Here is a 26,210-nt window from a genome sequence, read left to right on the forward strand (position 1 = left end):
TTGTTTAATCCTCTTATAAGAATATAGGAGAAATTATACATAATTTCCCTATTAATTCTATAAGGAGGTAAAACAATAACAATAAATATTTTTGAGAACTATAAAATTTTTGAAATCACTAGATTATCAAAAATTAATATGTTCTCTTTCATTTATTATAAAAATAATTTAATTATGTCATAATGATCATTATCTAAATGAACAACAACAACAATAAATTGTTCTTGTTTTTTCTTTTTATATGTATTAAAAGACAAACAAAATCAAGGATTTGATTTTATTGTTTTTTTAAAGTTCTAAACAAAAAAAAAACAATATTTGTATAACAAATGTTTGTTTTTTAATACATATAAAAAGAAAAAACAAGAACAATTTATTGTTGTTGTTGTTCATTTAGATAATGATCATTATGATATAATTAAATTATTTTTATAATAAATGAAAGAGAACATATTAATTTTTGATAATCTAGTGATTTCAAAAATTTTATAGTTCTCAAAAATATTTATTGTTATTGTTTTACCTCCTATTTTTTTGTTTTTGTCTATTTACATTTATTGGAATTCTTGGTTGTTTCTTTTTAATTATAGGTATGTTAAGTAAACTAATTAAAATTGAAGAACGAGAATTTATTAAGAATAGACCTTTATTACATAAATTAGTTTGCCTTATTATTTCATTAAGAGATTGGAATAATTTTGTATTATTAATAATTATGTTATTATGTCATATTGGAATTTTAGTTATTTGCTATTATTTAAACGAATCATTCTGGGTTGATGATTCATATAAAATATTATTATTATTATTTTATAATAATAATAAATAATCTCCTATGATATCAATATTTATTATTATTATTTTTAAAATTCTCCCCTGGTACCTGGTACCTTAATTTATGTCTTCTTGTGGCGGTAATGTAAGTAGAGATAATTAATCTTGAAACTAAATAAATCATTACTAAAAATTAGATGCTATCTAATTACTTACTTACTTTTTAAATATGATGTTTACAAACTTACTCTATATTTTTAGTGATTGCCCTATTTTCCCTTTGAATACCTGCGATTTAAACTCTTTTACAGAGCTTATTTCAAGTTACATCAGGATTTTAAACACCTGATGGTTTAATTACTAGTAATATCTGGATTAATACTCCGGATAATTTACTTTTAGCTTTATTACCTTCAGTGGTATGTATAAATAAAAACCTGTCAGAAAATATATTTTTATTCAACTTTTAATGATTTAAAAGATTTTTCTCTTATAAATGAAAATTCTAGTGGTTATATTACTATTGAAGTAATTTTATCAAACTTTACTTTATCTCTTAAAGAAAAACAAATAAATTTAGACATTCTTCATGGTTGAAAAAACTAGAAAAAATGAGTAAGTCTAAGGATTTCTTAAATACAAATCCTGGGTTTAGAATATTTTTAAATAACTATAAGTTGTTAGAAGATGACTTAAAAATGTATTTTGAAAATAAAAAATATATTAGAAACAAAAAATATCTTTTTATGTTTAAAGAAATAGATAAATCCTTGATGCTGTTCTTGATTTTAAGTTTGTTAATTAGGGATCCGTATCAGAACCGTAGAACCGGAACCGAACCAAACCGAAACCGGAACCGAACTGGTTCTGTATATATAGAACCGAAGAACCGAGAGGCAGAAGATTGCAATCAGCGATTTTGGTAATTAGTATTAAGTAGGCTATAATAGAAGTTACGAACAATGTTATTCCGAAAAGACCACGAAGTAGTGTATTTGCAAGCCATACTTTATTAAAAAACTTAACAAAACCTGCAAAAGCAGAAGGGAGTAAAAAATAGTAAAGAAGAGAAGAGCAAAAAATAAAAAAACACTTCTTCTGACGGCAGCTTGCTTTCTCCGCCCATGACGCACATCATTACTTGTTCCTCTACTTTGCTACCCACAATGCATTTTTCTCTATGACGTACTACTTTACTAGATTTATCATGGCTTCTCGATCAGTTTTATCAAGTTTGTGTATTCCGTTTGAGATTGTGCATTCTGGGGCTCATAATAGAATTATCTTACCCATTCACCCTTTGCCTTTTATGAGACACTATACACTATACACATGTAGAGACACAGCAGCTGTATGTACTGCCGGTTGTGGTTCAATTCCTCCAATGTTACGATAACATATTGTACTAGTAATACTAAGTCGCTCTAAGTAAGTACTATAAGCTCCACTTTTTTTTGTAAAAACTGTGCTTCAATTTTTTAACCATGCAATGACCCACATCGTATGAGAATGTTTACATTCTGTTTCTCTTATTCATTTTGAGATCGCTGTTCAATGTACAATAATAAACTATTCTTTTTTACTGCAGTATTCAAGTATACTGTGACATTTGAACACACACATCAGCTTTCATTTAAAGATACCGAATCTTGCCTTTTTTATATACATGATGGGTTCAGTTCTTCGGTTCGGTTCTTCGGTTCTACGGTTCTCGTCGGTTCTAGTCGGTTCGGTTCTTGCTTTAGACAGTTCGGTTCGGTTCCCTTTAAGAACCGAACCGAACTGAACCGTGCAGATCCCTATTGTTAATCCCCTTTATTTGAAATATGAAGATAATAAAGAACAATCAGTTACTAATTTATTTCATAGATTAGGAAAAACTTTATATAAAGAATGTTTATATCAAAAATATATTAAAGAAGTTGATGATAAATCTAAGGATATTGTAACTTTTAATTTATATTTGAAAAATTCTACAATGAATGAAGAGAATTTTATTAATATTGGTGGTACTATTATTAGTTATTTGGATATGAAAAGTGATCTTTTTAATATCTTAGAACGATATAATATTAAAAGTAAAAAAACTCATAGAGAAATTATTCCTAGTTACTAATTGAAAAACTATATTAAATATTTAGGTATGATCGATGGTCATGAATTACCTATAGTATATCTACCTATTGATTGGGAATTAAATGATAACAAAGAATTTAAGACATATGGTGGATATATTACTAATAATATTAAGAATTTTAATCCTTTAATTAGAAGTAAAAGATTTACTGAATCAAATATTAAATTTATAAATAAAATGATAATTGATGGTTAATTATATGTCATCTATTAGTATCAATATTAATCTTAAATTATTAGATTTTCTAATGAATCTGCCACTTAATGATGATTTAATTATTAGAACATTACATAAGGACACAGATGAAATGAGTGAGATTATTAAAAAGAATAATAAAGAAAAAGAATTTGAAATTATATCTCATAATAGTAAATTCTTATATAATAATTCAATTTTAACTAATGCTAAACTTTATAGAGATGTTGAACAATTTTATTTTACTTTCTTTTTAGACTAGAGAGGAAGAGTTTATTGCCAAGGGGGTGAATTAAATTTCCAAGGTGGTGAATTAGTAAGATCATTATTATTATTCAAAAAAGGTAATGTATTATCTGAAAATGGATTAAATTCACTAAAGGTTTATGGAGCAAATGCTTCTGGATTAAATAAATTATCTATTACCAAAAGATTAGAATGGGTTGATCAACATTTTTCAGAAATCTTAGATTTAAATTCAGGATTATAGAGAAAAGCTGATGAACCTATGTTATTTTTAACTTTTTGTTTCGAGTTACAAGGTTCTAATAAGGATCCATTAAACTTTATTTCTAGATTACCAATTTATTTGGATGCAACATGTAATGGTGTATAATATTTAGCTGTAATGATTTCTGATTTTGATCTAGCTAGTAAAGTTAATTTAGTTGAATCTGATATGAAAGATGATCCTAATGATCTTTATAGTTTAATGTTAAATCCTATTAATGAAGAAATTAAGAAAATAGAGGAATGTGATTTAGAGTATGCCAGATTAAAGGGTTTAGTATTAAATAGAAAGATTGTAAGAAGAAGTTTAATAACTATTTCATATAGAGTTAAGATTAGAGGAATTTATGATCAATTAATTCAAGATCATTTTTCTATATATAAAAAAATTGATAGGAAAATGTTTTATAAACTTAAAGATGAGAATAAATTAACTTTAATTACAAGTAAAGAATCAATGTTATTAGCTAAAATGATTCATAAATCATTATATATTGTACATCCTAAATTAAATGAAATATCTAACTATTTTAATAATTTGGTTTTATTAATAATTAATATTTAATTGAAACCTTCCTATTGAGTAGATTACTCCTTCAGGATTATTAATTAGTCAAAAATATGTGAAGTTCACATCTGTAACATTATCTACTAAAGTTTTAGGTAAAACTAAACAAATTCTTGTAAAAAGTCCTATTAAAGAAAAAATTAATAAAATTAAATAAGTAAATGCATGTATTCCTAATTTTGTACATTCAATGTATGGAAGTTATGTAGTGTTATTAATTAAAGAAATTTTATCTAAAGAAAAAAATATAATATTTTAACTGTATATGATTGTTTTGCTACAAATGCTAATGATGTATATATTCTTCAGAACATGGTTAAAATAAGTTTTATTAGAATTTATGGTAATGATGAATTTATTAATAATCTTCACAAATTTGTCTTAGATTATATTAGTAAAAATTACTTAATTAATCATAATAAAACTTTAATGATTGATAATAATAATAGTGTTTATAATATTCCCCATAAACCAGAATTTAAGAAAACATTAAACTTAACAATACAAAAAATGAAATCAACTTATTTTATTAATTAAATATTAAATTAATAAAAAACAAAATTGTTTATTTCCTCATTATCTAGATAATAAATGGAGATGGGGTTTTTTTTATAGTATATATATATATCAAAGAAGGATAGTTTAAAGTGGTAAAAATAATCTTAATAAAACATAAAGATAATCCTATAATTTTAAATTCCCTTTTTATAAAATAAAGGTAACAAGGAGCCTCCAATCCCACCCCTAGTTTCTAATAATATAAAATCTTTATTTTATTTATCAATTTCATTAAATACTATTAAAAGTAATATATAAATTGTATTTAATTACAAAAAAGGAAATATTCCGTAAAATATTATATTCCATAAAAACAATAATAAATTTATTATTAACAGTTTTTTATTAAAATTATATTTATTCATTAATAATTAAAGGTGCAGTACTAACCCCATTCACCATTCATAAACACTTTTTTTCGTTTGTTAAAATTAGATAATAATCTTATCTCTATATTTCTAATTTGAATATCAGCTGTATATAGATTTTTAAACCATTTCGTTTTATATCTAGTAGTAGAATTACCTGCAGCAAGTTTATTAAAAATCTTGAGGTGTTAAATCAGACCCAATAGTTCTTGCTTTAATAATTATATCACTATTATATTTATCAACTAAATATATTCTGGACCTATATATAAACCATTAGAATTAGAATATTCTAATTTTAATTGTCCTAATTCTGTTCCTACATATTCTGAAGGTAAAGCTTTATCTACAATTAAAGAATCTATATCTGTATAATAATATATATACTCTTTTAAAGGCATTAATTCCCATTACCCCCCAGCAGATTGCCAGCTTGTTGTACGCTGATGTTCAATTGGTACTGCTCGTTTGCAAGTCGCACTACACTCTGCATCGTCCCGTACGGCAAGTTATGCTTATCTTCGATCTTGGTGCGTATTGCTTTTTCTGAACTATTGTAATGGTCTTCTAGGAAGCGATCAAGTTTCTCTAGGAGTACTTCATTTAGTAGGCCCAGTATGATGGCCAGATCATTGTCATTTGTTTGGCGTCGTGTCCTTGTTCTTGCTATAACCCCATCACCAAGCAGCAATGCTGCAGCTCGTTGGTTACTGCTGGACATGGACTACAGCAGTAAAGTATGCTTACTACAGTGTGTCAGTCTATGTGCTATTGACCTTCTTACAGACTCTTAAATATAGCGATGGAACATGTAGCTCACCACTTTGAACAGCTAGAGGAAAAATTGTTGGTCTTAGACGTCAAAGAGAAGTATAGAAATGAAGAAAAAATAGAAAAGGTGAGAAAGAGGGATGCAGTGCCAAATGATCACTTTGACAGTATGTATATGTGTATAAGTGACGCGAAAAGGTCGGATGACATTATTGTGACGCGTCAAGATCGCTACATATTGATTGGTTCCTCAAGCGATTGCGCGATCAGTGACAACTTCTGCTGGTTTATGTCTATGCAAATAGAAGAGTACTACCGTCTTTTCCTGTTAGATCATATATAGAAGGCTCTTTAGACAACAGAAAAACACGCAAGTTTGATCATGGAGGAGAATAAGTATTCTGCTATTGGTGGTGCCTTGGAAATATTTTCACCAATGTAATTAGCAGCTTTATAATATATAGCTGAATCAGTATCTGGCAATAATAAAGCGCGTCGATGTCATTCCATAAAAACGAGTACAAACTAATCCACGACCGTCTGTGATAAACGTGGGTTGTGGATAGGTAATAAGAGTAAAAGATAGAAATAACAGACAATATAAAATACAGTGAGAGTCAAATATAAAATGATTTTTATTATATGAATTCACAACCCTTCATATACTGTTGTAGATGTTGTCTCAACTTCCGTTTGGATGAACTGATGAATGGATCGCGGATATGCCGGATTTCGGATGTTTCAAAGATGAAGAAGGATGGGAAGGTTGAGTTTGTCAGTTATGATAATAGACGTTGTCTTCCGAGTGTAAAGAGTCATCTTTGCCTTGATCAGTGTGTTTCTTGTTTGGTGAAGTCTCACTTTTGTCTGTGCTGGAATCAGTATCTGCTCTTTGACAGGTACATTTCGCTCAACTCAGATAAGCTAGATTTAAAGGAAGTGCTGACTAACTCGAGAATAGGACAATGTGTATACAACGGTTAGTCCTGAGTTATTCTTGATTGTGATCCATGTTTGAGAGATTATTGATATGGTGCTAATTATGTGATATTTGATTCATCTGTGTGTGTGGTGTTCTCTCTACTGCATTCTAATGGTTACGAAGACGGCGGAGTGGGTTGAGTTGTCCGGATCAATCTGATAGTAGTGTGGTTTACCACATTACCCCCTTCCAGGTTAGATTATAACTGTTTGTCTTGAGAACTAATGGAAGTTTAAAACTTCATAACGGCGAGCTGTTAAGCGTTTGCTTTGACGTGATGGACGTGTAGATGTTGAGGGACATGTTGTAAGCGCAGTCTATACGTTTTTTTTGTATTGGCTCAAATTGAACCGGATTTTATTAAGCAGTCACGCGTAGCAGATGCAAGGGGCGAGCCACGAAGAAATAAAGAACTATAGTAGAGTAAAACATATGAAGGAAGAGAGAAGAAAAAATCTATAATGATGATACTAGCCGTCAGAAGCTGACCCAAGTAGTTTGGGGATTAGCGACAAAGTTGAACGAGCGACGGCGTCAGGAAGGAAAGGGGTGTTGTCAAAAATATAAGACCAGTAGGCTCGCCAAATGGCCAGTAATGTGCATTGTATAGTGGCGGAGTATTTACGGGTGGATAGGGTGGGGAGGAGATGCCAGTCAAGTTTTGTGATGATTTGAATCAGGGCGTGAGCCTCAGGTTCACAAAAGAAAAGAGGCCCCCACATACGGGTCCATACCGACCAGCGTACAGGGCAGGTGACCAAAAAGTGGTCGAGAGTATCCACCATTGAATGACATAGTTGACAGCAAGAGGTAGGTAAGAAGTCTAGAATGATTTGGTTGAGCGATGCAGCAGTAGGTAATTTATTGTGTACAGCACGAAACCATGCGTTACGGATAGACGAAAACATAGGTTCGGCCCAGAATTTGTGCCAGTTTGCTACAGGAATCGTTGATGTTGGCGATCAGTTGGTGATGGTGCGGCGGACACAGTTGCGACGAAAGTGACGTGAAAAAACTGGTGCAAGTGATAGCAGATGGTCATATGAGGCGACAAGCAGTGAGCCATCTGTGGTGCCTGAGACACCTGTGGAGTTGCTATAAGCGAAAGTAGCAGGAACACATAGTCGCACAAAAAAGAAGCGGAGGTGGATGGTTCCATTGATAATTGCTTGAGTAAACTGAGCTGCAACCCAGGGGAAAGCGCGTGGACCATCAGTAGGGAAACGAGGGCGAAGATATCCCAAAGAAGAGTTGAAAATGTATACACTCAACACAGGCAAAGATGAGAGAGTCGCTGGTCGAATAACGCTGGAGAGCTCAGGGTTATCTGAAGGTTCACATATAGCTGCCGTCGGTAGTTGTAAAGCGAGTGTTGGCGAAAGATGTAGTACAGCATTGGAAATTGAATTTGGCCATCCAAAATAAAAACGATCCACAATTTTGAAAATGGGCCTCAGTTTCTAAATTGAAGTTACTTGAACGAAATTGAGCCACCACCCTTGAAGTTGAGCCATGTTAAGTAAATCTAAGCTACCTATCTCTAAAAATATCATGGTGTAACGAATTTGAGCCAAGAAAAGCTCAACATATATAAAGACATATAGTATAACTGTTACATAAAGAAATGACATCTTTTTTGTTTTTGAAAATTTCATTTTATATTTACTGCTATCATGGGAGATAATAACACCATTGATGATAGTAATATTACCACTACTGACGAGAGAATTGTATTTTTCCAAAACTGAAGAAAAAGAAAAAAAAAAGTAAAACAACCCAAAGAATCTACTAGTAGCAATAATGTGATTCGCGTCAACCTCGTGGCCCATACAACACAAAAAATGATATCAAAGTTGCAAAATTGATTAATCTATTACAGGAAAATGAAGGCATGTCTATTAGAGTAGCTGCAGGCAAAGCTAATTTAGCTTGTTCAACTGCCAAATGTCGAGTGCATCAATGGAACGAATCATTTAACAGTGGTGAAGAAAGGGTTTCTGGCTCGTCCAAAAAAAAAAAAAAAAAAAAAACTAGTGCACTAAATCAAAGGTCAGTGACGAGCATACTGTTTTTATCTTTACAAAAATCCATTAACAGCCAATAATTAGTTACGGTGATGTCACTGATTTACTTTGCCAACATTCCAAGGCTCAAATATTACCAGCTGTGCTGTTAACGATCGTATGTACAAGAAATGCCACCTAACCTACAAACATACTGTTTGTTAACGTGTTGCTCGCAATGATCCTACAGCTATTATTTTGCAACAGCGTTTTATTTTAAAATAAAAAAACAACTGATTTTTAACTAATTGACAATAATCTTCTTTGTCTTGCTGTAGATTGAGAATTGGGAATTATTTACTTGTTTGTTGTTGTGGGAAAATGAATCAGGGATAAAAAAAATAAGAATCTTTTAGATGTGTGTTGGGAACTTGGGGTTATATACTTGTTAACAATGAATATACAGATGGTTATGAATATTATGGGTATTTATATATGTTGAGAATTTGAAATTATTTACTTGTTCTTATGGAAAAATGATATATGTGAGTTGGGAATTTGTTGTTATTTACTTATAAAAAAGGTGGGTAATAAGAAAATACATGGGTTGTTATCAATGACTAATTGGGATTTGCTAATATTTGTCTTGATCTTTATTAAACAGCATCGGGTTGATCTCATTGTGAAAAATCAATACTTGATCTTTTGTTTCGTTTTTGCTTTTTAGTTAGGGTACCATAGGCTTCGGAATTGTCGGAGGATGTATCATCATCATTGGATTCAAGATAGCTTGTGATGGTTGCAGCACTTTGAATAAGTTTACACTACATAATAAAAAGCTGGGTTCAGTTTTATTGCTCTGTCATTTGTGCCATTTATCATCCAATCTACCTTCAGTTGCCATAATGCTTTGACCATATGGAGAATATCCGTTTTCACTGTTACTGGTTCCACTAGCATCTGCAACTCTTTTTCTTGTTGGAATACATAGACACCCCATTGTGGTATCTTTAAAGAATAGATATATAGTTTATGTTCTAAAAAAGAAGAAAAGCAGTTAATAACTTTTTTATTAGTTACAAATCATCACATCAATGTTAAAACTGTTATAATCATACCATAAAAGTGCAAACCATATAGCAGATTGTTTACTAAGATACTGATAATATTATTCCTATAAAAAATAAGATTTTTAATTAAAATAAAATTGAATTATTATATAATAAAAAAATAAAATATGGATAATGATAATAATTTAAATGATATATTAAATAATGAAATAAATAAATTAATTGCAGAACAATGGACATTTTTAGATGAAAATTGGAATATCTTAAATAACAAATATAACCATCGTATAGAAATCAAAGATATAAAATATAATAATATTAAAATAGTAAAGGATGTTTTATGAAATCAATTAAGATATATTCCTGTTTTTTATTTTTTAAACTGTATTTATAGTACTTCTGAATACCCTGGTCCATATAAGGAAATTGATAAAGGTTTATTAATCTTATATCATATGGTAAGTGGTAAAGCAGGTAGGGATATGCATGAATTTATGTTATATACTACATATTATTCACTATATAAAAATTTTGGCATTCTAATTATAAAAGATTAATAAAAAAAATTGATACAGATTTGAATAAAATGTTTTCAAATATAAAAATTAGAATGATATCATCTTTATTAAATAATCCATCATCATTTAAAAATGTGACATTATATATTGATGGTCATGATGGCAAAATAAAATATTATGATCCTGATACAAAAACAAAAGATATAAAATCATATAAATTAGATGGTCCTAGATTAAGAACCCAAATAGTTGTTGATAGTAACCAAATGATTATATATATATCTAAAAGTGATAAATGTGGTAAAGGCAGTGATGGAACAATGTTTCTTGAAATAAAATTATATAATAAGATGCATATAGTAGATTATGTAGCAATGGATGGTGGTTATAATTTATATATTAATAAATTTAAAGAAGAAAGTCTAAATAAAGGAAAAGATTTTACTAGATAAAAATTTTGTTTATCCTATAAGAAAAGAAAATAATAAGAATTTAACAGCAATAGAATTATAATATAATAAAAGATTTGGTAGTTTTCGTTCTGAAATTGAAGATCAATTTTCTGTATTAGCATCAAAATTTAATTGATTTAATAATAATACATCAGCAATGCAAATAACAGATATTAAATATTATAATTTACATTTAAATTAGCTTGTTTATTAAAGAATATTTGGAAAATGGTAGATAAATATAAAATTCCATCACAACTACACCATAAATTGTGGTATACAGATAATTTTGAGTTTCCTACAATTGATCGTAAAATAGATATAGTAGTTACAGATAAAATAACTATAGATAAAAATTTTAATGAAATGTTATTATTACAAAAAGAAATTTTAAAATTAAATTGAAGTTCAAATATAAATGAAAATAATGAAGTAGAAATTAGTAATAATGAAGAGGATACTATAATGGAAGAAGTACAACTAAAACATAAAAAATTAAAAAAAGTTATAGCAGTTGTTATTTTAGAAGATAAAAATTAAATTATAATATTTATAATAATTTTCTATAGATTATTTAAAATTTATAGATTATGTAATTTTTATAATGATCATGAACAGTGTCTATATTGCCACTCGCTGCAGCAGGTTTTTCGTAGCAGATTTGTTCTTGTAAATTATATATCGAAACGCCTTTTTCATATTTACTGAAAGTTTTCTTCGATCATTGACAAAGTGGGTGTAGTCTTTTACTTAGGGTGGACCGGAGACTTCAATGATGCATAAGTCTATGCCAGTCGCAGATACAGTCACTTTCCCATCTACATTGCTACTTGATGATCTTCTTTCTCCATCATCCAATACATCGTTGTCAATTTGCTGCGCCGATTTCATTTTTGTTTCACCCCTAAAAAGATGATTATAAAGATGATTAGCAAAACTGAATGATTAGCAAAACCGAGAAATTGAAATAGAGTGAAATGATCATACCGCATCCAGTCTAATTCAAGCATATCGTAAAGAAGTCGATCAAATAAAGGTGCCAAAAAAGTAACAACATAGTTTCCTTCCGTTTGTACTTCTTTCAAGAGGTTTCTTCCATTTCTGAATTGATGTCGAGTATACATATATATATATATATATATATATATATATATATATTACAGTTAGACAGCCGAACGATCTTCCAAAAACAATTTCATTTAACACTTACTAAAGATTAATCACTTTCAAGACGGCCTTTCTTTCTTTTCGTTTTTTGTTGCTTTCATTGTTGTTATTGTTGCTGTTGTCATTATGGCAGTTTTTCTTGGTATACCGTAAAGCTTTTTTCAGTTGATCTTCAAAAGGTTCTTTTGTCTTTACAGTCTATAGAGATCAGACAATTAGTATTTAACTTAGACACACTTATCATGATTTGAAGATTCCCTTACCAATACCTTCACAACTTCAGATGCAGTTTTCTTAGCAGCAGATGCACCTGCTTGACTAATAGGTATATCCAGAATTATAGATAAAATAGTATTAAGATTGTTGTCAAGTACCACCACTGTTCCTGGATTTGGGTCTGTGACTAAATCTAGAATTCCAAATTCCAACACCCTATGCTTATTTGTTAACAAGAATGCATCTTCATATTTCAAACAAATCACAAAACTTACTCATATGACTTTGGATTTGATATACGCCAATCAGCAATAGCAGCCTTTAATACAAGAGTATCGATTTAAGGAGTAGTAAGACGGGCAGGACGGGCAGGACAGGCAGGACGGGCAGGACGGGCAAGGGAAGAATCACGACGTCGTTGCTATTAACAAGAAAAAATTAAAGTTTGTCGTCAATAACCAAAAAAAAAAAAAACTCCCATTCATACCAAACAATTAAAAAGAAAAAACTTACACTTGTTCGTTCATTAATATCAGATCGAAGACGTTCAATACGCTCGGTTTCAGTTCTTAATTCTCGATCCTAAAATCATTTTTTTAATATTGCTATTTATGCTAAACGTTGTGCGACTAAGCCCAACTTCTTTATCACTTACTCGATTAATATCCACAGTCAAAGAATCCCAATCAATATCCCGTTTGTTCATGATATAGTTCTAAAACAATGCCCAGGATTATTAATACTATATAAAAAGATAAACAAAAAAAGGACAACTTACAGTTATATTTTCGGATGCCATTGTGTTCTTAAATTCTGATATCGTGAAAGATTTCACATTGTAGAATAATGAAACTGTGGTGGGATTTCTCCATATGAAAACATCAATTATATCGTCATACTGCGTGTCAATATAGTCCTTCAAGTTTGGTACATTAGATTCATCCAGCGATCGTAGGTATTCTAATACACAGTCCTCCATTTTGTGTTTGATAAGAAAGCAGTGTAAAAAAAAGAGGGAGCTGTTTCTTCATCAGTTTTCTTTATGGATATAAAAATCTCCGCCAGGTTTATGCTATGTCTCTTTCCAGACCACATAAACAAACTTTATAAGCAGATTCATTTTTTATATACTACCATCTACGGTAGTGCCTCTCCACTATCTTTATATTCTTTTTTTTTAACATTCAAAAAAAAACACTTTACGTAAACTGCTTTTACCATTTTTTTGTTTGCTACTCTTTCCATTTAAAACTCTTCTTTGCTTACTATTCCAGCACCGAGGCCTAAATATGACCAAGTGAATGCACAGCATTAGCAAAGACATCACTGTTGACGGTAGTCGGAGGGGTGTGCTTTGTGATGTTGGGGCAGTACAGACATTTTTGATTAGCGGTAGCTTGGAAAAGTGTGCTGTGCGCTCTTTATGTATTCACTTGGATTGGTTTTATTACGTTTGATTGTCAAGGTAAACCGATGTATTAAGGACTATTATGAACAAGGGTTGCAATGATACTGATTCTCATATTTTATTTTCTCTCTCTCTCTCTCTCTCTTTTTATAGTACACGACGTAAACTATGACCAAGCGAATGCACAGCATTAGCAAAGACATCACTGTTGACGGTAGTCGGAGGGGTGTGCCTTGTGATGTTGGGGCAGTACAGACGTTTTTGATTAGCGGTAGCTTGGAAAAGTGTGCTGTGCGCTCTTTATGTATTCACTTGGATTGGTTCTATTACTTTTGATTGTCAAGGTACCGCGATGTATTAAGGACTATTATGAACAAGGGTTGCAATGTTACTGATTCTCATAATTTATTTTCTCTCTCTCTCTCTCTCTTTCTCTGTTTTATAGTACACGACGTAAACTATGACCAAGCGAATGCACAGCATTAGCAAAGACATCACTGTTGACGGTAGTCGGAGGGGTGTGCTTTGTGATGTTGGGGCAGTACAGACATTTTTGATTAGCGGTAGCTTGGAAAAGTGTGCTGTGCGCTCTTTATGTATTCACTTGGATTGGTTCTATTACTTTTGATTGTCAAGGTACCGCGATGTATTAAGGACTATTATGAACAAGGGTTGCAATGTTACTGATTCTCATAGTTTATTTTCTCTCTTTCTCTCTCTCTTTTTATAGTACACGACGTAAACTATGACCAAGCGAATGCACAGCATTAGCAAAGACATCACTGTTGACGGTAGTCGGAGGGGTGTGCTTTGTGATGTTGGGGCAGTACAGACATTTTTGATTAGCGGTAGCTTGGAAAAGTGTGCTGTGCGCTCTTTATGTATTCACTTGGATTGGTTCTATTACTTTTGATTGTCAAGGTACCGCGATGTATTAAGGACTATTATGAACAAGGGTTGCAATGTTACTGATTCTCATAGTTTATTTTCTCTCTTTCTCTCTCTCTTTTTATAGTACACGACGTAAACTATGACCAAGCGAATGCACAGCATTAGCAAAGACATCACTGTTGACGGTAGTCGGAGGGGTGTGCTTTGTGATGTTGGGGCAGTACAGACATTTTTGATTAGCGGTAGCTTGGAAAAGTGTGCTGTGCGCTCTTTATGTATTCACTTGGATTGGTTCTATTACTTTTGATTGTCAAGGTACCGCGATGTATTAAGGACTATTATGAACAAGGGTTGCAATGTTACTGATTCTCATAGTTTATTTTCTCTCTTTCTCTCTCTCTTTTTATAGTACACGACGTAAACTATGACCAAGCGAATGCACAGCATTAGCAAAGACATCACTGTTGACGGTAGTCGGAGGGGTGTGCTTTGTGATGTTGGGGCAGTACAGACATTTTTGATTAGCGGTAGCTTGGAAAAGTGTGCTGTGCGCTCTTTATGTATTCACTTGGATTGGTTCTATTACTTTTGATTGTCAAGGTACCGCGATGTATTAAGGACTATTATGAACAAGGGTTGCAATGTTACTGATTCTCATAGTTTATTTTCTCTCTTTCTCTCTCTCTTTTTATAGTACACGACGTAAACTATGACCAAGCGAATGCACAGCATTAGCAAAGACATCACTGTTGACGGTAGTCGGAGGGGTGTGCTTTGTGATGTTGGGGCAGTACAGACATTTTTGATTAGCGGTAGCTTGGAAAAGTGTGCTGTGCGCTCTTTATGTATTCACTTGGATTGGTTTTATTACGTTTGATTGTCAAGGTAAACCGATGTATTAAGGACTATTATGAACAAGGGTTGCAATGATACTGATTCTCATATTTTATTTTCTCTCTCTCTCTCTCTCTCTTTTTATAGTACACGACGTAAACTATGACCAAGCGAATGCACAGCATTAGCAAAGACATCACTGTTGACGGTAGTCGGAGGGGTGTGCTTTGTGATGTTGGGGCAGTACAGACATTTTTGATTAGCGGTAGCTTGGAAAAGTGTGCTGTGCGCTCTTTATGTATTCACTTGGATTGGTTCTATTACTTTTGATTGTCAAGGTACCGCGATGTATTAAGGACTATTATGAACAAGGGTTGCAATGTTACTGATTCTCATAGTTTATTTTCTCTCTTTCTCTCTCTCTTTTTATAGTACACGACGTAAACTATGACCAAGCGAATGCACAGCATTAGCAAAGACATCACTGTTGACGGTAGTCGGAGGGGTGTGCTTTGTGATGTTGGGGCAGTACAGACATTTTTGATTAGCGGTAGCTTGGAAAAGTGTGCTGTGCGCTCTTTATGTATTCACTTGGATTGGTTCTATTACTTTTGATTGTCAAGGTACCGCGATGTATTAAGGACTATTATGAACAAGGGTTGCAATGTTACTGATTCTCATAGTTTATTTTCTCTCTTTCTCTCTCTCTTTTTATAGTACACGACGTAAACTATGACCAAGCGAATGCACAGCATTAGCAAAGACATCACTGTTGACGGTAGTCGGAGGGGTGTGCTTTGTGATGTTGGGGCAGTACAGACATTTTTGATTAGCGGTAGCTTGGAAAAGTGTGCTGTGCGCTCTTTATGTATTCACTTGGATTGGTTTTATTACTTTTGGTTGTCTATGTAATGCGATGTATTGGGGACGTTTTGGGACAGTTGTTTGGCAGGTGAAAAAGGATTGTAAAAAATATATTTGTCATAAAATAGTTATTTTTTTACAGTACATATTATTACCACGTTTCATTTGGATTATATTCATTTTCGTCTGGCACAGCTCAATATCAAAATTGTTTTGCTCATTTTCACCAGTTGCTCCAATTTTGGCCCAATTTCAAAATCGGGCTCACTTTTAAAATCATGGCCAAATTTAACTTCCAACGCTGTACTGAGTGGTCTAGTGGTAGTTGGTCGGCAGCGTGATGGTCGTTGGTGTTTGTTGCCACGACACGTGCGTCGGGAAAAACAAATTGAAGACGGTGATCGGCAATGTCTGGGCGTATGGCCAAAAGGTGATGGGCAATGTATGGCACGACCACAGAAGCGGAAGCCGACCCTGGAGTTGGGTATTCGAGCGTTGGTACGAGCCATCGTAGGACGAGTGCATGCTGTTGCAGACGTGGATCCAGTACTTGCAGGCCACCCTCAGAGCGCGGAAGACAGAGATGGATCGTAGAGTATCTTGGTGAACATGCGATACAGAAGGAAATTGATGCTGATAGACCGGAGTGTGTTCCAAAAAGGTGGCCTTGGGAGCACCAGTGAGGCGCAAAACATGCCACAAGCGAGACAGAATCAACGTATTCAAGACAGTAGCTCGTCCCCGCACTGAAAGTTGGCGTTGTTGATGGATGTTGCAGCCGCTTTAAGTATCAATGAGCAGTTGATCAAGGAAATGTTGTAATTGAATCGGCGAAGAGCAGAGCGGAAAACCGAGGTATATGACCGGATCCGAGGAGCTACGACATGGTGAATAGCCGTACATGCTCAAACAGGGAGTCCAAGCAGGCTGAGGTGACCCGGACAAGGACATGGCAGTGGTTTTGTGTGCGTTCAATTTGGCGTTCGATGCTTGTTGATATGTGTTGAGATGCGACTGAAGGCAAGTGAGGTCAGCAGGGGAGCTCAAGAAAACAAAAACATCGTCAGCGTATCCCAACACTTTATAAGGTGGAGGAGGACTCGCATAGTGTGGTGCAAGTGAGGTGCCGGTCAAAGGCGTCACGCCCGTGAAGCTATCATCCGTTAGAGTTGCTCGGAGAAGTGGTTCCAAAGCTAAGTTGAAAAGAATGGGCGACAGGGGGTCGCCTTGTCGCAAGCCTCGGTGTTGATAGATAGGAGAGCTAATGTGGCTGTTAATGTTAATGCGAATGGCGGTGTTGAAGAACAATGTGCAATACTTTCGACGATGCAGGATGAAAAGCCAAAATGATCAAGAACGTGTGTGAGATATCGACGAAACACACGATCATATGCTTCCTCGAAATCAAGTTGGAGCGAAATTGTTTCTGAGTTGCTGTGACGAGCCTGTTCCATCATTAAGCGAACAAGGAGACAGTTGTCGGCAATAAATCGGCCAGGAAGAAAGCCGGTTTGGTACGTATTTATGAGAGGTTGAGCTGCCACGATGATGCGTGAGTTTAGTAAACGGGTAAATATCTTGGCGTCGCAATTGATGAGGCTGATCGGACGCCAGTTACGAAGCGATGTCAAGTCCGCTTTCTTGGGCAGGAGACAGACACAAGTCTTAAGGAGGGTACAGAGAAGCCTGGCATGCTTCGTTGTATACGGTGCACACCAGTTCTATATACAGAGGATGCTTGAAAAGCAAATACCAAAAGGAGTATGCGATGCCATCTGGACCGGGACTACTCTGCTTGGGTGCGCGTTTAGCTGCCTGCTGTAGATCTTTAATATTGAAATCAGTCGAAAGGGATGTCGCTGCTGCCTCGGATAGTTGACAAGTCGATGGAATGTTTTGCAATAGGGTAGTGGCTGCATCGTCGGAGACCTCTTCAGCGGAGTACAGCGTTTGATAGAAGGATGATGCAGCGTCTTGCATACCAGACGTGTCAGTGTGAATAATACCAGTGTCGGGATGTGCAAGCTGATGGATATATCGTGAATGTTGACGTTGTTGTAGGGTACGCTTAAGGTACCCTGCCGACGTTTCCCCTTTTTCAAGCCAGCGCGCCCCTGCTCGGATGGCCGCCATATCAGTGATCTACTTTTGTAATGCTGATCTTTGCGTCTCCATATATGGCAGAACTTGGTCGCGAAGTGCTGGTGAGGGCTGGTTGCGCAGAAATCGGTTTCGTTTCCTCTGAAGTGCACGTAGTTGTTTTTCGCGCCATGAGCCGCGTTTGCAACTGTAGGCGCGGATGTGCTCTGTCATTTTGCTTTTGATCTGCTCTCACTGTTCTTGTAGAGAGGGATAGTGGTGGAGCGTAGGATGAAGGCCGGTGAGCATCTTGGCAAGAGACTGGCGGAAATCTTGATGGTATGTGATGGTCGGATTCGCACGCCAGAGACCGGAGCCATAGCGTTGTGATGCGAGGCGTACAGTGATGGCCAACAGTGCGTGGTCAGTCCATGCTTTGTTAAGATACTGAATCTCCGATTGGTGAATAGTGCCGCGAAACGTGTTTGATGCAAAGATGTAATCCACGGTTGAAAACAGTGTATCTCCCCGTCGGAAGGTGGGGATATCAAGATCAGGATTGACATCGACATTGCAGTCAGTGAATTGTTCGTTGAGGAAAGAATGCCAAGAGATGGGGGCATTTGAGAGATAATGCGGTTGACGCATGTTGTAATTAAAATCGCCCGCAATGAAAAGTCGATCAGTGATGGTGGGGTCAGCTAATCGCAGTGCTGGTTCTTGAATGAGTTGTGTGAAGAAAGCGTGACGAGCTGTTTCACTGGAGGCAGGAGCATAAAGCACAAGAATATAAAGTGGGTCGAAAAATTCGGACGTGTGTTGGACTTTGGAAAGAATGGCGCGACCGTCGAGGACGGTGGCGATGGTGGTGAGCTCGTTTTGTGAGGACATAGCAACAAGTCCACAGTGGTGGGTCCAAATGGATGATTGTGTGTGAAATTGAAAGTTGAGTGAGTTACGAACAGTATCAGAGGCGGCATGGCTCTCTTGGATGCAAATAAGGTTGTTTGAGGTGGATGATGAAGTCAGACTCTGCAGTAGATTTGGTGGTGGTTTTGACCAAACCATTGCAGTTCAATGATAGGATTTCTAAATTAAAAACTCTATTCATTAATCAGATTATTGCGAGGTTGAGTTCTAACCAATAGATATACCATTGGCCAACGCAGCGGCTCCTTTAGCTGTGACAGTCCGAGGGCGTCCTTTGGTGGATCTGTTGGTTTTGTAGCTCTTGGTACATGCTGCCATGCGTTGTCCAAGATCCGTAGAGAGGAGAGTTTGGGCTTGACATGGCATCCGTACTCGAACGCGTTTTTGAATGGACGCTTTACGTAGACACTCCATGGTCGTCTGATCGACTGGTAGATGCTCATAATAGGCCATGTCCTTGTCTTCATCGAGCGCTGAATCAGCACTGTCTCCGTCGTTCGAGGTGATCTCTGAGGCGGTTAGGTGAGCACTGATTAGACTTTGCAGATCCTGCATGAATGTATCACCCGCATCATCCTTTCCTGGTCCATTGCCTGCGGCGTTGAGCCCGTCGCTGACATTGGACGCGGTCACGGACTTTCCGTCATCCGTCCTGTTCCGTCGTCGTCTGATGCATTTTCGTCGTCGTCTGATCTTCATCCGTAGTCGTCTTTTCTACATCTGTCGTCGTCTCGTCCGCTGTCGTCGTCGTCTTATGCTGATCCGTCAAAACCTGGTTCTGATCCTTCCCCACTTGGTCCTGATCCTTGACTGCCTTGTCCTGATCGTTCTTGGGTTGATCGTGATCCGCCGGTGACCCATCGGACGATTGCCCAGCTTCATCGGCGGTGCCTGCTGCTGGAGGCTCCCACTGGTAAGTTTCTTCGTAGAAACGAGTTTATGTCGTGGTGGTTTGGGATCCGTGCCCGATTTGGTGGACACGGTATTCTTAGGTGCAGGTGGAGTGGTTTGTGCTGGCCCGCCAACCACCTTCCTTTTCTTAGTGTTGGTTTTAGGGCACGAGTCGCGAAAATGGCCAACATTTCTTCTGAGTGGCGAGAAATTTGGTGCAATCTTGACGGCCATGGTCGCTGCCATGGCACCAGGTGCAATACGGAGGCATGTCAGCCCAAGTAGCATAGAAGCCATGTTCAAAGTCGCCGGCCCAATCTATGATATGTTGGAGCGAGGCGAAGGTTTCACCAAGCGTTTCTTCGTCTGGTTGACAATTCAGCACTGCATATCCATTTCCCATGAACAAATTGGTCGTCGGCTCGTGGAAAGCACCCACATCAAGAACATGTCCAAACTCTTGGAGACTGGTCTTGAGTCCTTCCAGAAGGGTGGTCAGATTAAGCAGTGGCAGATGAGTAAGGCGGAGTTTCTTATTGAGGCCATTTTTTGGTATAGCACGCGTGCCGAGGATGCGGACACGTGGCTTGTCAAATTGGAGGCCCGTGGTAAGTGCTCTGTTTGAAGCATCATTTTTCTCGTCGAAACCGATTTCAATGATGACTCGACGTCCACCCTCGCGATGAGGAATGACGCCTGTATTTTCGGGGAATTGGTCCTTGGCCAGTTGCGGTACTGAGAGCAGTGGTTCCGGCAGAGTGCTGACGTCTATAAAAACACTACTGGGACTATTACCAACTCGCCAGACTTGTGAGCGGCGTAATGTCCAGCCGTTCATGTCGTTGGAGGGAGCAGGAGTACTGGTTGGGCCGTGCATATAAGAAACACGTTTGTTTTGAGAAATTTGTGCCCATGGCATTTGTACGTCGTCAGGGTCAGGAGCATGCTTGGATGCGTAAATAGTGCGGTTTCTGATCATTAAGCGGAAGAGCCATGAGCGCAGTCTATACGGTTTCGTTATTCATCAAGAAAAATTACCTCAGAGGAATTTTTTTTTTTTTGATTGTATCGTCGCGACAGACACACTATCCCACACAAAAGAGCTACAACTCCCACTTTTTTTTTAGAAACCCGTAATAACAGTGTAATATGTGCACCATTAGAAACCGTGAAACAGGGCAACTGCGGCACTTTCTGTGTGCAAACAACTGTGTTCTGACAAGGGTATTTATTTTGTATTTTTCTTTCGATGATATACCCGACACACATGTCCCCAGATCGTTCTTTGCGTTCTTTTTCTTTACACTTCTTTTCTTCTTGACTGCAGAAACAACAGCCAAAATGCAATCTTACGCTGAAGTCTATCAACGGTACTTTGATTCAGATCGTTTCGCACCAGGATCGCCCAAGACCATGCAAAAGGAGCTACCCCGCGCCTCTGCATACGAAGCACTCATTTCCCTTAAGAAAAAGTATCACGACGACAGTAAAATACCACTGGACGTAAACGATCTACCTACGAGTGCTCCACTCTTTGACAATAATGAGCTGCTTGACCGTGCCGAGCAAATGGCCACTGACTGGACACACCAACATCCTGGAGGTGCCACAGCAGCCCTGCAACCAGAAACCGTCCAAGACGAGACCCGACGAGAAGCGCAGAACTTGTGGAGCATGTGGACGGCGAACCATGTCAAACAGCAGCAGCAGAAGCTGGCAGAGCCAGAACAACACGCTCAAGAGCCTCGTCGTGCTTCTGATAGCGTTGTGAAGACAGCAATAGCAGGTGGCGTAGGCGGCGCTGGCGCTGGTGCTGTAACATCGGCAATCCTTCATGATCAGAAATCTGGCAACGATAATGAGAGTACGACGCCTCGTGGCAGCAGCATGCCCACCGCTTCAGAAATGCAGTCTAACAAAGCTGGCGATCGAAGCATGTCCCTCTATGATACAGACGATGGTTCTCAAACCACACAGATCAACAAAGATGACAGCAGCTCATCAGCGACGAAACCAACAACAGCGGCAGCGACAGGAGCCGGCGCAGGAGCAGCTGCTGGGGCGGTACCAGCTATAGCATGCAGTACCGTGCCCGCAAATCGAAGTGTGCCCGCAACTGCTCCAATTGACAATGACGGTAGTCAAGCAAAACTTCCCGTGGCATCGGATCGACCAGTAGCAGAAAACGAGAACATAAAGCACTACAATACTCCATTGCATCAAATCAATCAGCAGCAACAAAACGATCCCACTACAAGGATGCCAGCGGCGGCAACAAATGATGGTGACACTGCTGCAGCAAAAGCGGGTGAGCCACCACAGTCTTCTGCCAGGGACAAGACTACATCTTCCTCTGTTGGCGGTGGAGCATCGGGTCAACCAAGAGGAAGTCGAGAACCAGCTGATCTAGAGACAGAAAACGAGGCACGTAAAGAGATCAGCGGTGATCATAGCCATAAAGCGGGCAAGATGGCAGCAGCAGCAGCCGGAGCTGGTGCTTCAATGGCTGGACCTTCTGCCCCAGTTCAGCAGCAGCAGCAGCAACCACAACGATCTGCATCCAGCACTCCATCACAAGATCAGCAGAGAAACGTCAGCTTTGCAAAAGAAAGCAAGGAAGAACAAACAAAGAAGGAAGAAGTGCCTAGTAAGAACACCGGCGGAAACAAGGACCACATTGCGGAACAGTCCGAGCTATACAGTCGAGGAGGACTGTCTGGAACTCAGCCTGTTGGAAAGATTGACTTGAAAAACTTGTAATTGACGTATGAATAGGATGATTCTTGGATTTTGTACCGTATGTGCGTGCACACATTCCTTGGCCCACTCTCACCTGACCAGATAATAGAATACGGCATTACAAAATGTAATCCGTGCTAAAAATAAGGAAAAATTGGATATATTTTTTTTATGTTGTTGTTGGTTCATGCATGGGCAATCTTGTTGTGGATTGAGCAAGTGGTGAGGGGAGAAGAAAGCAAAAAGCTCGGAAAGGAGTGTGACGCATAATTAAAGTACATAACAAAAAAGAAAGCAAACAAATAGACAATTTATATACGTAATAATGAGGGATTCAGAGTGCATAGTACTAGAAATGAGTATGTGGTTGTCGTTATCATTGAAGTAGTTGTTGTCATGGCTGGTTGAGGTCTGTCGTAGTCATAGATGACACAAGTTCCATAATTGCACCTAGTGAAATTTTGTCGAAATCAGTGTCACATGTCATTTAACGGCAAAGTAAAAGTGTGACATCTTACCAAGGCTCGGTGCTCGTGCAGGTTGTCGTGTCTGTGGGTCTGAGCCCATAATTTGATATAGAGGATGGTTTAGTTTGTCGAACTTGGAAGCAGGAGGTGACATCAAATAGTTATTGTTGTTGCTTTCGGTACCATGTTGATTTACAGGCTGTAATGTTGGCATGCCTTGGACAAATTGAGCTAATGTCTCGTCCGACCATATGTCACCACCACTACCGTCATTGTTGTTGTTGTTGCTACTGCTGCTATTGGTGTCATCATGATAATATTGTTGCTGCTGATGATAATAGCTAGCTGCGGCTGTTGTCGTTGACGGGTGGTCATCTGGAGCCGGACCAACTTCTGGCAATCCCTTTGCTCTCCGCCAGTTGTTTGTCTTGCGTCTATCATAATCGATGGTAAGGAACCAGAACTCGCTAAAGAACTCGGGTGGGAGCTCCCAACTCTCGCTCATGGTCGGATCGCCTCCGTGATAAACGGCCCCGTTGAGTAGCATGGAGAAACACCGATCGTAGTCCATCTGGTCACGAAATATGATCATTCGATCTCGCATGTGAGGCGTTGGTATCAAATCGATTCGCGGATCATGTGAAATTGACAGCTGTAGGAGCGTTGGCTGTAGGCGGGCTGCTGATGAACCGATGCTTGATAGTGTCGATTGAATACGTAGTTGGAGTCGAATTTTCTGGATAGCGCTTAGACTGCTACTATTGTCGGCGGGTGCTGGTGATGGTGAGAGTTTATTTGTTGTTGTTGTTGCAGCTGCAGATGGTGGTGTTAATGATGCTAATGAGGATGATAATCTGTGATCCGTCTGCTGTGTTGTTTCTTTTGGCAATGACGATGGTTGTGTTGATAGTGATGGCTGCAGCCATCTTTCATAGTCGCCCTTTGGCTCTTCTTTGACATATGACATGTCGCTATCTTCATCCGTGCCTACTGGTGAATCGCCTAACCTTTCTGTCCCGGCACCTTCGCCATATGAGTCATAGGGTGGTGAAGACAGAAATTGATCATCAGCAGTAGTAGTAGCATCATCATCATCCCTGTACTCCTGTTTTGGATAACCATCGTCGTTATCGTCGTCGTCATCATTATCATCATAATTTCCCGTTGTCATCATTTCCTCCTCCTCCTTTTGCTGCTCCTGATACGAATTGGCAATATGAGCAGCCATCGTTGGCTTTAAGTTGATGTTGTTTCGCATGTAAGCATTGACATAGGCTTCGATAGTGTGAGGCGACGATTGAGCAATTTCGCTGAGCGCTTCTTCGGTCAAGTAAGGCGAATGCGTAGGAATCTGAATTGAGTGGTGCATACAGATAAACTGGAGCGTCAGAACAAGCCCCTTGAGATACCAGTTCTCGGCTCGAAAAGAATCCAGCTGTGCTTTGGTTGCATGGAGCTCCTTGGCCGTTTGCTGTCTTTGTTCGCGGAGTGTACGTATGGTCGTTTCGAGATCGCGGAGGTGTCGCTCTTTACGTTCGCGGAATGCTCTTTGTGCTGCACGGTTTTGCGCTTTACGTAAAGCAGGCGATGCTGGGTTTGGTTTTCGGCCAGGCTTTTTTCGCACTTTGACGGGTTGATTGCCTGTTGTTGGTGGTGACAGCGATTCCATGGGTTTGGGTATGCATCGCAATTGTGGCGGTAGTGAGTGTGGTTGTTGCAGTCCGGAGACGGCGGTAGCAGCTGGCGATGCGTGCACGGACCAGTCGTGCGATGGCGATTGGGCTAGTAAGTCCTCAATGAAGGAATTCATTCCGTCAACCTCTTTTTTCTTTTCTGTCGTTCTGCCACTCTTAAGCCAAGGAAAAGAAAAGAAGGAAAAAACGTATAGGGATGGCTCGGGATTCCCTATTTGAGCAGGCTTGGAGAGTTACGGAAAAAGCAAGCAAATGGGCAAATAGAGCCACGTGAAGATTGAAGCATCGTTTAATCTGTAACCTGTTTCATTGCTGCAGGGATAAGCGTACCTTGTGCTTGTTTTTAAAAAGAAACGAGATCATTTCTTTGCAGATGATTTTACTCGTCATTTTACTCGATACGGCATGCGCATATTCTAACTTCCCTCAGGCTCATTATACATTATTTGACTGTGAATGTAGGTCTCTGTCTGCATTGGCCGGCCGAAACTGACAGCAGCATCACAGGCTTTGGTGACACGTACCACCAAGCCGAACCCGCCGAAGCCCGTTTCACAATTATCGTATTTAGACGTTCTTTCTATCCATGTCGATCTACTACTGCTTTACTTTCTGAGGAGACCCTGGGGTTTTGGGTCTGGGATCACTAACACTTTTTACATATTTATAATGGGAAGAAAACCAGTAGTATACAGAATATACTGGCACACCTAACTAGCTCATCACCAAGTAGGCGGACTTGGATTGCTCGAATTTCCTTATGTAAGCGACAACAGTTATTTAAAAAGAGCGTTTCTTATGCTTACTGTTAATTCTTTTCTGGTTGAATAAACGTCACAGAGCACGTTTTCAAAAGTACCAGTGAAAAACGATGCAGGCATGGATGATAAAACCAAATATACATTTGCAAAGAGTGAGGATATATTGTTTAGTACGAGCATTTTCCAACTTCAACTTATCGGCGAACAATTAATATGTGGTTTATAAAGAAGTCATAACCAGCTTTTTTTCCCTGCACTGAACACAAGGTGGTAACAACACCACCACTAGTGTGGAGGAGCATCTTGCTGTACTGCTGTACATTTATCTGCTTGTCAGCATTCTTAATTTTCTTTCATTACTTA

General features: G+C 37.6%; 4 protein-coding genes across 4 annotated transcripts; 1 reads left to right on the forward strand and 3 right to left on the reverse strand.

Moving 5' to 3' along the window:
- Positions 1–7,333: 7,333 nt before the first annotated feature.
- On the reverse strand, positions 7,334–7,813 carry BDB00DRAFT_762100 (uncharacterized protein; the record flags this gene model as incomplete). Its single annotated transcript, XM_053119317.1, has 1 exon — positions 7,334–7,813. A coding segment is annotated over one exon (480 nt), but the record flags the coding sequence as incomplete, so codon positions are not given.
- Positions 7,814–19,502: 11,689 nt separating this feature from the next.
- Positions 19,503–21,165, reverse strand: BDB00DRAFT_871472 (uncharacterized protein; the record flags this gene model as incomplete). Its single annotated transcript, XM_053126832.1, has 3 exons — positions 19,503–19,931; positions 20,014–20,205; positions 20,356–21,165. 3 exons carry the CDS (start codon positions 21,163–21,165, stop codon positions 19,503–19,505), a joined length of 1,431 nt encoding a protein of 476 aa, XP_052980645.1.
- A 264-nt stretch (positions 21,166–21,429) lies between these two features.
- On the forward strand, positions 21,430–23,050 carry BDB00DRAFT_818958 (uncharacterized protein). Its single transcript, XM_053123199.1, has one exon. The coding sequence runs from the start codon at positions 21,528–21,530 to the stop codon at positions 22,944–22,946; it is 1,419 nt and encodes a 472-aa protein (XP_052980646.1). The 5' UTR covers positions 21,430–21,527; the 3' UTR covers positions 22,947–23,050.
- BDB00DRAFT_818959 (uncharacterized protein) lies at positions 23,051–25,444 on the reverse strand. Its single transcript, XM_053123200.1, has 2 exons — positions 23,444–25,444; positions 23,051–23,375 (listed from the first exon to the last, which is right to left on the reverse strand). Exons 1-2 carry the CDS (start codon positions 25,200–25,202, stop codon positions 23,320–23,322), a joined length of 1,815 nt encoding a protein of 604 aa, XP_052980647.1. The 5' UTR covers positions 25,203–25,444; the 3' UTR covers positions 23,051–23,319.
- Positions 25,445–26,210: the final 766 nt, after the last annotated feature.

Source organism: Zychaea mexicana (genome assembly GCF_025766255.1).
Source record: "Zychaea mexicana strain RSA 1403 chromosome Unknown BDB00scaffold_28, whole genome shotgun sequence".
Taxonomy (NCBI): domain Eukaryota; kingdom Fungi; phylum Mucoromycota; class Mucoromycetes; order Mucorales; family Lichtheimiaceae; genus Zychaea; species Zychaea mexicana.

Bases quoted from the DNA above. Each gene is read 5' to 3' on its own strand.
- BDB00DRAFT_818958 (XM_053123199.1), top strand. From the start codon at position 21,528: ATGCAATCTTACGCTGAAGTCTATCAACGGTACTTTGATTCAGATCGT.
- BDB00DRAFT_818959 (XM_053123200.1), bottom strand. From the start codon at position 25,202: ATGAATTCCTTCATTGAGGACTTACTAGCCCAATCGCCATCGCACGAC. The intron at 23,376-23,443 runs GTAAGATGTCAC...AAATTTCACTAG, and splicing joins TGCACGAGCACCGAGCCTTG to GTGCAATTATGGAACTTGTG.